Below are 16380 nucleotides of genomic sequence, written 5' to 3'. Positions count from 1 at the left end.
CCTTTGGCTGTCCCTCTGTGCCAGGGATGCCTCCTTCCTGCTCTCTGCCTCTTGAAATTCCTATCTTCTTTCAAGGCTCTGCTTCAGTGCCATCTTCAAGAGACCTTTCCTGATCTCCCCCTGTTGTTAGTTCCACACATACACACCCCCAACTACCTTGCACCTGACCACCAGGTCATTATGTATTTATTTTGTGCATATTTTCAGTGTACTTTTCTTTTCTTTTTAAAGCAATTGGGGTTAAGTAACTTGCTCAAGGTTACACAGCAAGTTATTTTGTGTGGGTGCCAAGTATCTGAGGCTGGAACCGATCCCAGGTCTCCTGACTCTGGGGCCGGCACTCTTACTCACTGCACCACTTGGCTGCCCCTTCAGTGTACTTTTCTAAGACAGGTGGCACAGTGGATAAAGTTCTGTGTCTGGGATGAGGAAGACCTTACACACTTGATCTTACACACTTCCTAGCTCTGTGTGACCCTGGGCAAGTCACTTAACCTGTATTTGCCTCAATTTCCTCCAAAGTAAAATAGGAATAATAATAGCACCTGACAGGACTGTTGCGAGGATTAAATGAGATAATGTATGCAAAGTATTTAGCACAGTGGTTGACATGCAGTAGGTTCTTAATAAATAAAGGCATATTGATTGATTGTGGAATCAGCAAGAATATCTTTGTGCAGTTGTTTCATTAAATAGGATTCCCTATCACTCTTCTGGCTTTGAGAGGTGGGGACAGGGAGATTGTAGGGCTGTAGGCTTCCGTGGGAGGTTGACATGTAGCAAGATTTTGTCTGTGCAGGATTTCCCATGATAATCCCTTCCCCCTTCCATATTACTAATGCAGCCAATGAAGGGACAACATAGTGATACAATAAATTCTAATAATGCTTTCTTTTTTTTTTCAGGCTCACGCCAAAGTCTGGCATAACTACAACACAAACTTTCGACCACATCAGAAAGGTTTATTATCGATCACCTTGGGATCCCACTGGATTGTACCAAACAAATCAGAAAACAATCTGGATGTCCTTAAGTGCCAACAATCTGTGACTTCTGTGATGGGATGGTTTGCCAACCCTATCCATGGGGATGGGGACTATCCAAAAGTAATGAAGGACTTACTTCCCCTTCTCCCTCAGTTCTCTGAAGCTGATAAAACTGAGGTGAGGGGCACAGCTGATTTCTTTGCCTTTTCCTTTGGACCCAATAATTTCAAACCTCCAAGCACCATGGCAAAAATGGGGCAAAATGTATCACTCAATTTAAGAGAAGTACTAAAATGGATTAAATTGGAATACAACAACCCACAGATCCTTATAACTGAGAATGGCTGGTTCACAGACAATCATGTGAAAACAGAAGACACAACAATGATCTACATGATGAAGAATTTCCTTAATATGGTTCTTCAAGGTTGGTTGAACATTAGCTCAACATTTCTTAAATGTTGACATCATGGGTACTTAAAGAACTTGAGGGCTGGTATGCTTTTTTTTTAAGTGACATAAGTTTGATATTGAGAAGTTGATTTTGATATACTATGAAAAAATTTAAATTTAAATTTTCTCATAATGTTGTGAACAAAATATTCCTTTTTTCCCATATCTCAGCACCTAGACAATGCCTTACACTTAGCAGCAAATATTAACAAATATTTGCTGTGTTGATTTGAGACTACAGAAACATCCAAGATGGCAGGATGTTACTACTTTTTTGTTTCATTATTGCAAATTAACAAAATATTATTTGAAAAACAGGCAGCATGGTATAGTGGGGATGGCACTGGTCTAGGGATCAGAAGACTTGAGTTAGAATCCTAACCCCATCACTTACTGGCTATGTGACTACTGAACAAGTTCCTTGATCTTTGTCTCTTGGATTCTTCATCTGTTTAAGTGGGCATAATAATGCTTGCACTAAATTATTTGTATTATTACCCTGTAACAATAGTTAGGAAAAAGTTTCATAAACTTTAATAGGCTACATAAATGAGTTGTTATATTTAAAGATAGCAGTTAACATTTTCTACTTAAAATATGTTAGGTAGAGTTGTTGGGTTGTTTTGTTTTGTTGAAATTACAAATCCTTTTACTTTGATGGAGATCCAAGAAAAGTCATGAGAGCAGGGAATGCACCATACAAGGCAAAACTGTGTAATTTTCAATATCTGACCTTCTTATATAGCCAGGGCTTCTGACTGATCAGTCAGTCAGTCAACAGTTATTTAATAAAGTGCCTGCTATGTCCCAGGTCCAGAGCCAAATGCTGAGGATGCTGAAGATGCAAACTAAAAAAAGGAAAAAAGTCTTTGCCCTCAAGGAATTTACATGGTAAATGGAATGGTTGGAGACAAGATGAAAAGAGCTATATACAAACAAAATAAATGCAGGATAAATTAGAGATAATCTTAGAGAAATCAATATGGCAGTTGGAGATTTGATGGCTAATATTTTATCCCATACATCATGTACACAGTGACATCTACAGATTTTTTTTACCACAGTAATGTGATAGAAGGGAGACTAGAGTAAGTTCTTGTTTCCCTGGGAAAGTTGTATACCAACTCATTCAAAGTAATGGAATCTCAAAATCTCAGTACAGTTTATGAGGTTTTAGTACTAGCTATGACTTAATCTGGCATTACCTGTATATATTTTAGTGGAACTGGAAAATATGTTCTCTCCTATCACAAAGGAAAAGTCACAGTCTAAGCAAGGAAGACAAGAGAGACAGAAGGGGGCTTCCAAGTCTGATCTAGTAGTAAAATGACTCATTCCTATTCTCTATGCCTGTGGGGATGAGGTGTATCTACAAAGTCAGGAGCAATGCCTATAGGATGTATTCACACATACATCTTCTCTAGGAGTACAAAAGGAGCAGGTGAATTCTCCTCAAGGTCACACCAGACGAAAGGAGCAGATTTTTAAAAGTCCATACTGAGGTGTTCATCCTCCAGGAGTGTATTGCTAAAAAGAAAGGGGGGGGCAGGAATTAAGATATTCCCTCAAAAATGTAGACATATAGCTTCACTCTAACAGAAATTAATTACCTCTTAAGAAATTAAAACGGGGCGGCCAGGTGGCGCAGTGAGTAAGAGTGCCAGCCCCACAGTTGGGAGACCTGGGATCAGTTCCGGCCTCAGATACTTGGCACCCACACAAAATAACTGGCCGTGTAACCTTGAGCAAGTTACTTAACCCCAATTGCTTTAAAAAGAAATTAAAACTAGGGGTGGCTAGGAGGCACAGTGAATAGAGCACAAGCCTTGGAGTCAGGAGGACCTGAGTTCAAATTTGACCTCAGACACTTATCAGTCATGTGACCTGGGCAAGTCATTTAACCCCAATTGCCCTGCCTTCCCCCTCCAAAAAAAAAAAAAGAAATTAAAACTATCTATAGTCATATGAAAAAATGCTCTAAATCACTATTGATTAGAGAAATGCAAATCAAAACAACTCTAAGGTACCACATCACACCTATCAGATTGGCTAACATGAGAAAACAGGAAAATGATAAATGTTGGAGAAGATGTGGGAAAACTGGAACACTAATGCATTGTTGGTGGAGTTGTGAACTGATCTGACCATTTGGGAGAATAATTTGGAACTATGCCCAAAGGGCTATAAAACTGTGCATGCCCTTTGACCTAGCAATACCACTTCTAGCTCTGTATCCCAAAGAGATCATAAAAATGGGAAAAGGACTCACATATACAAAAATATTTATAACCTCTCTTTTTGTGGTGGCAAAGAATTGGAAATTGAGGGGATGTCCATCAATCAGAGAATGGCTCAACTAGTAAGTTGTGGTATATGAATATAATGGAATATTATTGTGCTATAAGAAATAGTGAGTAGGCAGAGTTCTGAAAAACTTGAAAAGGCTTATATGAACTGATACTGAGTGAAATGAGCAGAACCAGAGGAACACTGTCCACAGTAACAGCCACGTTTTGCAATAACTAACTTTGATAGACTTAGTTCTTCTCAGCAATGTAAGGATCTAAGATAACTCCAAAAGACCCAACCATGAAAAATGCTATCCACATCCAGAGAAAGAACTTTGGAGTCTGAATGAAGACGGAAGCATACTATTTACTATCCTTTTCTTGTTTTGTTTCTTCTTTCTCGTGGTTCCTCCCATTAGTTCTAATTCTTCTTTACATCATGACTAACATGAAAATATGTTTAATATAAATGTATAAGTAGAGCCTATATCAGATTGCAGGCTGTCTTGGGGAGGGGGCAAGAGGGGGAGGAGGAGAAAATTTAAAACTCAAAATCTTATGGAAGTGAATGTTGAAAATTAAAAATAAATTAATTATTAAAAAAAAAAGAAAATATCACCCCTTCATAAAGATTTTTCATAATACTCACTTGGCCTCAGAGTTGGGAAAACAGTGGATGGTTTGGGGGTGGGAAATTAAATCCTATCTCTGACACAGACTGCCTGTATCATTTTTTTCCCACTTAATAGTATTTTTTTTTTCCAACTACATGTAAAGATAGTTTACAACATTCACTTTTATAAGATTTTGAGTTCCATATTTTTTTCTGCCTCCCTTCCTCCCGTCCCCCTTCTTCAAGACAGAAAGCAATCTAATATAGGCTATACAAGTACAGTCATATGAAACATATTTCCATATTCGTCATGTTGTGAAAAAAAAGAATCAGAACAAAAGAGGAAAACCATGAGAAAGGAAAAAAAGAGAGAGAGAAAATAGTATGCTTCAATCTGCACTCAGACTTCATAATTATTTCTCTGGATGTGGACAACATTTTCCATCATGAATCTTTTGGAATTGTCTTAGGTCATAGTATTGCTGAGAAAGCTAAGTCTATCAAGACTGATTATTGCACAATGTTGCTGTTGCTATATACAATGTTTTCTGGGTTCTGCTGACTTCACTTAGCACTAATTTATGTAAGTCTTTCCAGGTTTTTTCTGAAATCAGTCTGTTCATCATTTCTAATAGCACAGTAGTGTTTCATTACATTCATAGACCACAACTTGTTCAGCCATTCCCCAATTGATGGGCATCCCCTCAATTTCCAATTTTTTGCCACCACAAAAAGAGCTGCTATAAATCTTTGTACATGTGGGTCCCTTTCCATTTTTTATGATCTTTTTGGGCTGCCTGTATCATTTAATAGACAAGTCTAAATTTAATGTCAGTATCCCCAGGCAACTCTCAGGTTAAGAAGTACAAAACATTTGCATGTATATATATTTACATATATATGTAAAAGCAGCTCCTTAAACCAGTTAAATCATAAGTCTGAATCATAATAATAATATTTCATTCACTCAACCTATTAATGTTGATGAATCATAGCATTTTAGCACTGGAAGGAACCTTATCTAGTCTAACCCCTTAATTTACAAATAAGACCCACAGAGATTAAATAACTTACTCATGGTTACAAGTAGGATATTTTGGAACTAGAACCCAGGTCAAGAGCTTTTCTATTATACTACTGCCCTTCTTTCTCACCTTTGTCCCAATGACTTTTTTTGTTGATAAAATCACACTGGCTCTTTTAAGGAGGTATTTTTAGTAAAAAAGAAATGTTTGAAAATATAGATATAATAAAACATGTCCCCTAAATTCATAGGTAAAGCACATTCATTCAACAAACATTTATCAAATACCTGTAAACAATTCACTGACTTAGGCATTAGGGGAAAATATAAAGATAGATATACTCCATTCCCTGCCATCAAGGAGCTTCTAATCTAGTAGGGGAAATAAGATTTTCAGGCAAATAATGATACAATAATACAAAATAGTACATATTTAACTCATTTTGTCTTTTGTCCTTCATTCTCAAAGAGGACCAATGGCATCAGGAAGATATTGTCTTGACTTGCAAGAAAATCGAATTTAAATGAGACAGGGCTGTAGGAAGTCATCAGCCTCATTCTCTCCTCCTGAGCCATCTGGGTCCAGTGGCAAGACATAGATCAGAATGACTGGAGATGGCCCTGGATGCAATGGGAGACCTTAGCCTTTATAAACTAAGTTCTTTCCCAGGTCCCATTCTGTAATTAAGGCTAAGTAAGAAATGAGGCAAATAAATGGCCTCAAAAACAAATTAATCTGGGAGAGGAAGACCTTCAGGGTTTGGGGCCAGAACAGAAAAAATTGCTATTTACACTCACTGGGAGCCATCAAAATCCAAACAATGACTTAGTGAAACTTTGGCTGGGACCTATTGTTGGCCACTATGTATGTGTGTGTGTGTGAGCCGGGCGCGTGGTAGTGAAGGGATTTGGGTTTAAGGCTTGGTCAAGTAATTCCATATGAATCCCAGTGGGCTTTATCAAAGCAGTGCAGTATTTCAAGACATCTTTTTTTTTTCTTTTTGGAGGGGGGAAGGCAGGGCAATTGGGGTTAAGTGACTTGCCCAAGGTCACACAGCTCCTAAGTGTTAAGTGTCTGAGTCACATTTGAACTCAGGTCCTCCTGACCCCAGGGCCAGTGCTCTATTCACTGTGCCACTTAGACGGCCCTTCAAGGGATCTTAAATGAAACTACAGGAGGTAAAAGAGCTAAGTGTCCCAGTTTAAGAAAAAAAATGATAGAATAAATAAGTAGGGAAGAGAAAAAAATCCAGCCCATAAATGTCTTGCAAGGTTTCAGCAATCAAAATTTATATTCCTTTTGGCAGAGCACCCACAGGTAAGGGTATGATTCTCTATGCCAACATAGGGAGAAGAGAGAGGCAGAGAAGGAAGGAAGGAAGGAAGGAAGGAAGGAAGGAAGGAAGGAAGGAAGGAAGGAAGGAAGGAAGGAAGGAGGGAAGGAAGGAAGGAAGGAGGGAGGGAGGGAGGGAAGGAGGGAGCATTGTTCAAAAGGAAGGAAGGAAAGAAGGAAGGAAGGAAGGAAGGAGAGAGGGAAGGAGGGAGGGAGGGAAGGAAGGAGGGAAGGAGAGAGGGAGGGAGGAAGGGGCAGCATTGTTCAATAGGAACTGGCCAGTTGGGTCTCCATTAGGGTTGCTACTACTACTCAACAAATTGTTGTTTGTCCCTTTTTCTCAAAGAAGACCTATGACATCAGGAAGGCGATGTCTTGACTTGCAAGTGAATTGGATTTAACTCATAAGAGCAGTACAAAAGGCTAGAAGATCAGGTAAAAGAGAGATTGTTTCCAGCTTTGAGCAACAGGGAAAGAATTGAGACTCTTGGTTGCCAAAGTGTGGGTTTTTTTCCTTGACTATATCCTAAGGATAATACACACTGATTTGAATAAAAAGAATTGTCATTTTTTGGGGGGTGATTATTGTTCTCTAAAAATTAGGCAATTTCATAGTATGCACTGCTCAGACATATAATGGGTAGTTTTAATGAATTTCCACACCTCAGACAGGTGTGAGACCTTAAAGCTAATCATTGCTTTCCTCCTATTGACTATCTCCAATTCACCCTAAATCTGTTAGCTGTTTGTGCTGCCTCCCCCACTACAAGGTAAGCTCCTTGAAGGCAGAGACTGTCTTTTGCTTTTTTTGCATCCCCAGCACTCAGCACTGTGCCCGGCACATGGTAGTCCCCTTAATACATGTTAACTGACTAAAGTGAAAGCACTCAAATAAATTGCAAATTCTCTTTTTCCTGCAGCAATAAAGTATGATGAAATAAGGGTGTTTGGTTACACAGCTTGGTCTCTGCTGGATGGCTTTGAATGGCAAGATGCTTATAGCACCAGACGGGGATTGTTTTATGTGGATTTCAGTAGCAAACAGAAGGAAAGAAAACCCAAGTCCTCTGCACATTACTACAAACAAATCATAAAAGAGAATGGATTCATCTTAAAAGAGTCCACACCTGATGTGCAGGGTCAGTTTCCCTGTGGCTTTTCCTGGGGCATTACTGAATCTGTTCTAAAGGTAAGTTGCCTTGGGTAAATGAGACAGGTTAACTGTAAAATGGAATGAACAGTAGATGTGTTATATGATGTTATTAACTAGGTATCAATTCACTGGGTCTACAGCAGGCAGCGCAGTGTAGTGAATAGAGCCTGGGCATGAAATATTCTAATCCTTATTGCATGGCATATAAACTCTGAGATGTGGTTTCCCCATCTCTAAAATGGGGATGACGCTATCTGCTTTATTGATAGTATAGGATTGTGTCGATTGAATGAGGTTATGGCAAGTGCTTTGCAAACATTAAAGTGATATATAAATATCAGTTATTATTATTGAGAGTTGTCAGGGCCATAGCAAATAACATGTAATAATAACCTGATGTAAAATTAAAAGTGTTAGATGGCAGACTGAATAATTTTTTGCATTCTCTTTTTAAATGCAAACTTGGAGAGGCCACTTGGTATTTAATCCCAGGTACTGACCTTTAAAGGCTAAAGTATTCTTCATTGCTTTCTACTGTGGCCACTAAACGTACCACTATAAGTAAATCCCTTTGGTGGTTTATTATGAGCAGATGGTCCTGAACTACCTGAGTTAATGAGGACTAAGAAGTCCAAATAGGCCCATTTGCTCTACCCTCTTCATGGGCATCAGTTTTAGCTATAGCAAGACAGCTGTCAAAAGACAAAAAACAGCCATACATATCTTAAGTAAAACTAGGGGATAGTATGGGGTTGCATCAGTGTAAGAGCCCTTCTGGGGGAAAAACAGCTCTAAATACATGTCCAGCTCTGCATAGATCAGTAGAGCCATCTTCACATACAAAGGACACCACTACTTTTCAGGAAAGGGGTGGGGAGTTCTTATTCAATCTCAGGCCAGTTTACTAAGATTTCATTCTGCTGATGAGGAGAAAGAAAAAGAGACAGAGACAGATAGACAGACACAGACAGAGAGAAACAGACAGACAAAGATTTGGAGGAATAAAGTTATAGCTTATTGTTCAGTTTTTTTTCAGTCATGTCCAGCTCTGTCCCTTTTCTTGGCAAAGATACTGATGTGATTTGTCATTTCCTTCTCCAGCTCATTTTACAGATGAGGAACTGAGGCAAACAGGGTTAAGTGACTTGTCTAGGGTCACACAACTAGTATGTATCTGAGGTCGAATTTGAACTCAGGAAACTGAGTCTTTCTGACTCCAGTCCCAGTGCTCTATCCACTGTGATACCCAGCTGCTGAAGATGCTGAAAGCCAGTTTTATTCATCTAATGGTCCATGTATTTTCCAAAGGAATCTTTAAAATTGACAGGAAAAGAAGTCACATTTCCAGGTCTTCCAAAGAAGCAAACACTGTCCCAGAAAATTGACTTGAAGTCTTTTCAGGAAAAACTTCAGGAATGCTTGTCCAGTGGACAGCCTAAAATTACTTTGTGGAAAATCTAGTACTGCTTTCACAGTCTCTAAATGTCTAACAGGGTCTTCTAAAGCATATGTGTTAAACTCCCTGGATCACATGTGGCCCTGAGTGGGGACTGAATCAAATTAAAATGTAAATGGAAAATATTTAACAAAATAAGTAAAAATACAGTAAGACATAGATATTGGTACACTTTAAAACAAAATCAAAATACAACCCACAGGGATCATTTTGTACAAATTGGTGGCCCCCATTTCTATTTGAAATTGACATCACTGTTCTTAAGTATCAAATGTGATTTCGATCATTTCAAGTCTCTAAAATCTTTGATGCTTAACACAAGTGTGATCCTGGGCAATTCATTTAACAACTCTGGGCCTGTCACATCATCTGTAAAATTATAGCCTTTAAGGTCCCTTACAGTTCTGAAGCTCTAAATAATTATCCTATAATTGTGTCTCTTACTCCAACAAAGCTTTTTCATTCTAGATATTCTGTTATCTGTCAATCAGTTATTGTAGCATATCTGTTTAGAGTTACTAGAAGCAAAGCTCTATACTAAACTTTGTGGCATACACAAGGAATCATGGTCCCTGAATTCAAGGAACTTATTTACAACTTAGTGGAAAGGGAACAAGATGTCCCCATAGGGAAAATGTATTAACAAGGCTGAGTTGTATATGATAAAGAGCAATTGAGAAGTATGGATAATAGAGGAGAATCAGGCCTGAAAGGCTTAGGAAAGGCTTCATAGAAATTGTAAGATATGACCTTGAGTTTGAAGGATAGATAGGATTTGAAAGGGGAAGAATATTCTAAGGAGGGGTCATGGCACAAATGAAGGCAAGAATGACTAGGAGACAGTCATAGGTCAGTATGGCTGGAACAGAGGGTTCACTTAAGGAAGCTCTGGAAGATGAGCTTGTAATGTAGTTTGGTGTCAGATTGTGGAAGGATGACACACAGTGACAGTCTAAGGAGACTGGAAGTTATCTGGAAGTTAACTGAAAGCTATTACTGAAGAGTCCTTAAAGGTGTTTTAATTAGAAACACAATGAAAACAGTGCTTTAGGAAGATAAATGTAGTATCTCCTCTACATCCTTCTCTCATTTATTCAGACCCGACCAAGTTTACTGATAAGGCTGGGATTGGCATGCATCTCCTTTAATTTTATGCTATATCCCTTCACTATGTACAACTACTATCTCCTCAAACAGACAAGTGATAATTTTTTAAGATTTCTAAAAGTCAAGTAAATATTCTTTCTGGTTTAAATGTGGTGCTGCCTGAAGACAGGAGGATGGGTAAGATGATGTCTAATGAGCTGTTTCCAATGTTGATTCCATAAACTTGTAAGCAGCGTTGAACTTGGCCATCATCCAGGCTAGAAATTTACTTAAATAGTTATGTACACACAGATTTAGGATAACGTATACATGGCTAACCAAATGTTCTTGGAGTTTAATGTCCTAGATAACTATTTGACAGATGGCAAGGCGTGCAGTTTTGTAATTAGACTATGGAAGATGACACGTGAAGTGTGTGTGGGGGAAATATTTACTGAGAAGTTAATTGTCATTTAATCCAGGTACATTTAATTCCACATGTGGAGGGGGGTAAAAGCTTTTCAGCAGATAAGGAATTCTTTCCTAATTTAACACTGAATTTGGGAAATATTTTTCCTAAGCCATCTTCTGTTGGCTTTAGTTGATTTAATCCTGAAAACACAAACAGCAATCAGACTAGCAAGAGGCTGATGGGGTACTGAGACCTAGAAAAGTTTTACTTTGCCTGATGACTCAGGTCTAGATGGTGATAGGGTGGTCTGCCAGCACATAGCTGCAAGTGTCTTGATTGTAGATTTGTGACTTAAAACTTCCTGCTTCCATTTGTTGTGGGGAAAAGAAAGTGGCAAGTTTAGGTTTACTTTAAGGGGAGGAGGTGAAAAGGGGCTTTTGTCACTGTCTCTGGAGCTGTACCTCTGGCAACAGCCCCCCTATGGAAGAAAAGCTGTGTGCTGTGTTTTAACCAAAGTGTGTCAAGGAAAATTTATTTTAATCTACAGACATTAGAAGCCAAGTGGTTTAATGAATAGAGAACTGTTTTGGAGCCAGGAAGACCTAGTATCTAGTCCTACCTCTGAGGCATGGGCGGCTTGATTCCTCAAAATCCTTAGCAAATCTCTTTAAGTGGCTAACTTGGAGTTCCCCAGATCAATGAAATCACAAATCCAGTTCCTATCCCTAGTCCCAGAAATATTCCTACTTGAGAGAGGTGCCACCAACCCAAGTTTCACCTGCTAATTGGAACACTATCCCTCTGCAGCAAAGTTAAAAAAAAAAAAAAGGTAAGTAGTTTAACTTTAGCGTGTTGATTTACTTAAACAGAACAATAGTAATGTTAATGCTCACACCTCAGAGAAATATCTTCCAGGAACCAATTACTCCCAGTTTACTAGTACCATTTCAATCAGGTCAGAGATGAACAATGAGATACTTTTCTTAATCAAATTAAACCACCATTTCTACTAGTGGTGGAAGCCATAAAAAGATTGCTTCAGTTTTAGGGAATCTAGTTCCTCCCTGAAATTATTTAAATCTTCTATTCAAGAAGGACTGATTAAATTAAGTCTGATATTAAATGAGACAAGGATGTTTAGAGCACTGTCATAATATTATTTTTTAAATATTTCATAAATGTTAAAAGAAGATTCCTAGGCTCAAAAAGAGGGACCCTAAATGAAACAGAGTCTGATCCTGGATCATAACAGCATTTATTGTCTGAGAAGGGCTTGTGTAAGCAGAGCAGAGAGGGAGAATTCTCAGCTCCTAAAAGGAGAGTGAAAAAGGGGGGAGATAATATATTCTCTGGAGGCTTTGAGAGAGGAGCCAGGTTAAGGGGAGAGGTGCATCTATAGACACAATAAGCCAAGATGTTTAGAAAGTCCCTGAGTAAGTTCTTGATTCTGTGGCTGCTGCTCAAGGTTGCCCTTGAGCTAGTCACAGTCTGTGGTTTCTGGCAACTACAGACATCTCCAGATTTGGCTCGATTTCACTTGCAAAGGATCACTAGTACATCAAGCAGCTTTGAGCCTCAAAAATCCTTCTGACTGACTGTTGTGTGACTCCACTGTCCTTCTCCTCTGTGTGAAGAAGGGAAGTTCTAACATACAGTATAGTTGTTACAGAGTCCATTTCCAGATAACACAGCTGCACCCGTAGTACTATATAATCATAATAATAGTTAAAAATTTATTTCATGCTTTAAGGTTTACAAAGCATTTTATGTGATTATCATCTTTTGTGGACCCCATCACAATCCCGTAGAAATATGATTATTTATCCCCATTTTACAGATGGTGAAACTGAAGCCAAGAGAGGTTAAACTGATTTGCCCAGGGTCGCACAGCAAGAGATGGTTCCAGGCAGAATCTGAACTCAGGTCTTCCTAACTTGAAGTCACCACTGTATCCATATTTGCTTTTGGAAGCAAATTTACACACCCTTTACCTATATTTAATCCTTTTTGATTAAGTAATTTCACATTCTCATCCTATCTCTTTTTTTTCCCCTTTAAATTAATTTATTTAATTTTAGTTTTCAACATTCATTTCCATAAGCTTTTGAGTTTTAAATTTTTTCCACCTTCCTCCCCTCTATCCTTCCCCCTCCCCAAGATGGCATGTAATCTGATAAAGGCTCTACATATACATTCTTTTTTTTTTTTAAGCAATCGGGTTAAGTAACTTGCTCAAGGTTACACGGCCATTTATTTCTGGGTGTGGTGCTAAGTGTCTGAGCCAGGATTCGATCCTCAGGTTATCCAGACACTGGAGCTGGTGCTCTTACTCGCTGTGCTACCTGGCTGCCCCTACATATACATTCTTATTAAACATATTTTCACATTAGTCATGTAGTAAAGAAGAATTAGAATGAATGGGAAAAACCACGAGAAAGAAATCTATCAAAGTTAGTCACTGCACAATGTGGCTGTTAATATGTACAGTGTTCTCCTGGTTCTGCTCATTTCACTCTGCATCAGTTCATATAAGTCTTTCCAGGTTTTTCTTAAGTCTTCCTTTTCATCATTTCTTATAGCACAATAGTATTCCATTACATTCATATAGCACAACTTGTTCAGTCGTTTCCCAATTGATGGCTGTCCCCTCAATTTCAAATTCTTGGCCACTGTAGTAGCTTTCTAGAGTAGTTGTTTGTTTTTAAGAAATTTTAATGGCAACTCTTAAATCGGGCAAGAAGCCAAATACCTGATTTTGTCTTAGTCTGGGTCATAGCAACATTAAACAAGGCAAGTAAAAATGGAGAAAGACATTTGAGAATGAGGAAATAGTAGCCTAGGAAGAGCTGCTCAGTGATTTCTTTTTTTTTTTTTTTTTTGCTCTTTGGAGGGCAGTTGGGGTTAAGTAACTTGCCCAAGGTCACACGGCTAGTTTTTGTGTTAAATGTCTGAGGCCACATTTGAACTCTGGTCCTCCTGACTCCAGGGCCGGTGCTGTATTCACTGCTCCACCTCGCTGCCCCATGCTCAGTGATTTCTGATGGAAACAGCAGTTTGTTTCCCAAATCTGATCTAGGAAGTGGTTCCATGCCAACATCTTCTGATTTCCCTAGGAAATGCTTACTCCTAACAGAGAGGTGATAGAGTAAGAGTCAGATAGAGTGAGAGTCATTTTTTTTTGGATATGTCCAGGGAAAAGAGTTTGGTTTGTTTGACTATGGATATTTGTTATAAGGCTTTTGTTTTTCTTTCTTTTTCAGTTGGGGAGATAGAGGTTTTGAAGACTTATGTTAATTGAAAAAAAAAATTTTTTTTTAATGTTGAAAATTTAGGTTCATTTCTCCTGGTCTCATAGAGATGAAAAGCCTGAGAATAGAGGTCAAGATAAACATCATATATTCCTTCTCAGGTTTCAATTAGAAACAAAAATAAAGTCATGGACTTTTCCTTCTAATATTACAGAAGAGTGTCTGCCCATCCAAGCTTCTCTGCCTAATCTGAATGTGTTTCTTGCATTTCACAGGCTGAATTAGTAGCTTCTTCCCCACAGTTCAAAGACCCTCACTTATACTCATGGAATGTCTCTGGCAATGGACTGCTACACCAAGTAGAAGGGGTGACAGTGAAAACAAGAGCTGCTCAATGCACAGATTTTGTCAGCATCAAGAAACAACTTGAACTATTGGCAAAAATGAAAATTACTCACTACAGGTTTGCCTTGGACTGGTCCTTAATTCTGCCTAATGGAGAAGTGTCTGGAGTTAACCGACAAGTTCTTAGGTATTACAGATGTGTGATCAGTGAGGTGATGAAACTCAACATTTCATCAATGGTCACCTTATATTACCCAACTCATGCTTACTTAGGCCTGCCTGCACCTTTGCTCCAGAATGGAGGATGGCTAAACCGGTCGACTGTTCATGCTTTCCGGGACTATGCAAATCTATGTTTTCAGGAACTTGGAGATTTGGTAAAGCTCTGGATCACAATCAACGAACCCAACAGATTGAGTGACATATACAACAACAGCAGCAATGACACATACAGATCAGCTCACAATTTACTGATTGCCCATGCCCTGGTCTGGCATGTCTATGACACCCAGTACAGACTTTCTCAGAATGGGGCAATATCTCTGTCTCTTCATGCAGATTGGGCTGAACCCGCCAATCCCTTTGCTGACTCCCACTTGAAAGCAGCAGAGCGTTTTCTTCAGTTTGAAATCGCGTGGTTTGCAGAACCCATTTTCAAGACAGGAGACTACCCAGAAGCAATGAAAGAGTACATTGCCTTCAAGAACAAGGAGGGACTTTCCAATTCTGTGCTGCCACACTTCACAGATGAGGAAAGGAGGCTTATCAAAGGTTCAGCTGACTTCTATGCCCTAAATCACTTTACCACAAGATTTGTCATCCATGAGCAACAGAATGGCAGTCACTATGACTTTGACCGGGATGTCCAGTTTCTGCAGGACATCACCTGCCTGAGCTCTCCAACCCGTCAGGCAGTGATGCCGTGGGGACAGCGAAAGATTCTCAAGTGGATGCAGAAAAATTATGGTGATGCAGATGTCTATATCACATCCAATGGGATAGATGACCAGTCCCTGGAAAATGATAAACTACGAAAATACTACTTAGAAAAATACATCCAGGAAGCTTTAAAAGGTAATTTTCAGGGAGGAGGGCAGAGAGGATGCAAGGGACCTAGAATATTCTGGATTTAGTGAAGTACCTAAGAAATATATTCTTAGACAGCAATGGCTAAAAGAGTGAGTTGGAAAGAACAGAAGATAGCTGTAAGGAATGATTTAGCAAGTAAGATCAACAACTGACCTTTACACTGAGCATGTCGCAGTTTATAAAATGTGTTACGTACATTTAAGTTGATCTCCCAAAACAACCTGATGGAGTATTTACTTATTTACCAAGTGGTATTACACCATTTTAAAGCTGAGGAAAATTAAAGATAAGAGAAGTAACTCGTCCAGGGTTGTATAAAGTGGCAGAACCACAACTTGAATCCATTCTTTTCACTTGAAAGTCCTCTCTATGATGCCATTATTGAAGACTGTTGGAATTCCTAGGTCAGACATTGCAGAACTACGTGGATTTTATGCAAATTCCAGAATTCACTTTAATTCAGTTTGATCAATCTACATTAAGCACCTACTATGTGCCAGGCACTTGTGCTAGGAGCTAGGGGCACGAAAAGAAGCCAAAGAAAGTCCTGCCCTCAAGGAGCTCACCATCTAATGGTGGAAGCAATAAATACATAGAGAGAAGTTACATACAGGATAAATAGGAAATAATTAATAGAGTGAGGGCACTGGAATTAAGAGGGAGTTGGGAAAGGCTTCCTGTAGAAGATGAGATTTGAGTTGGGGCTTAAAGAAAGCCAGAGAAGCTGGTAGGTGGGATTGAGGGGGAAGAGCATTTCAGGCACAGAGGATAACCAAAGAAAATGCCTGGAACCAAGAGATAGAAATGACTGGAGGAAATGACAAAACGGATGACTCCTCTCTCACCTCACCTAAGCTGCCCAGGAAAAGACCACTAAGTTTGGCAAATAAGAAA

At 39.0% G+C, this 16380-nt stretch overlaps 1 protein-coding gene across 1 annotated transcript in view; it reads left to right on the top strand.

Annotated features, from left to right (window-relative positions):
* KLB (klotho beta) overlaps positions 1–16380 on the top strand; it is a 39729-nt gene that overhangs the window by 18224 nt on the left and 5125 nt on the right. The window contains 3 exon segments of the mRNA XM_069068357.1: positions 906–1413; positions 7618–7886; positions 14328–15471. Of these exon segments, the coding sequence (XP_068924458.1) occupies positions 906–1413; positions 7618–7886; positions 14328–15471 (1921 nt within the window).

This window comes from Petaurus breviceps, unplaced genomic scaffold (genome assembly GCF_028583685.1).
Source record: "Petaurus breviceps papuanus isolate PSGF00001 unplaced genomic scaffold, PetGlider_PUasm1.0 140, whole genome shotgun sequence".
Lineage (NCBI taxonomy): Eukaryota > Metazoa > Chordata > Mammalia > Diprotodontia > Petauridae > Petaurus > Petaurus breviceps.
This window is presented reverse-complemented; position numbering and strand designations above follow the sequence as displayed.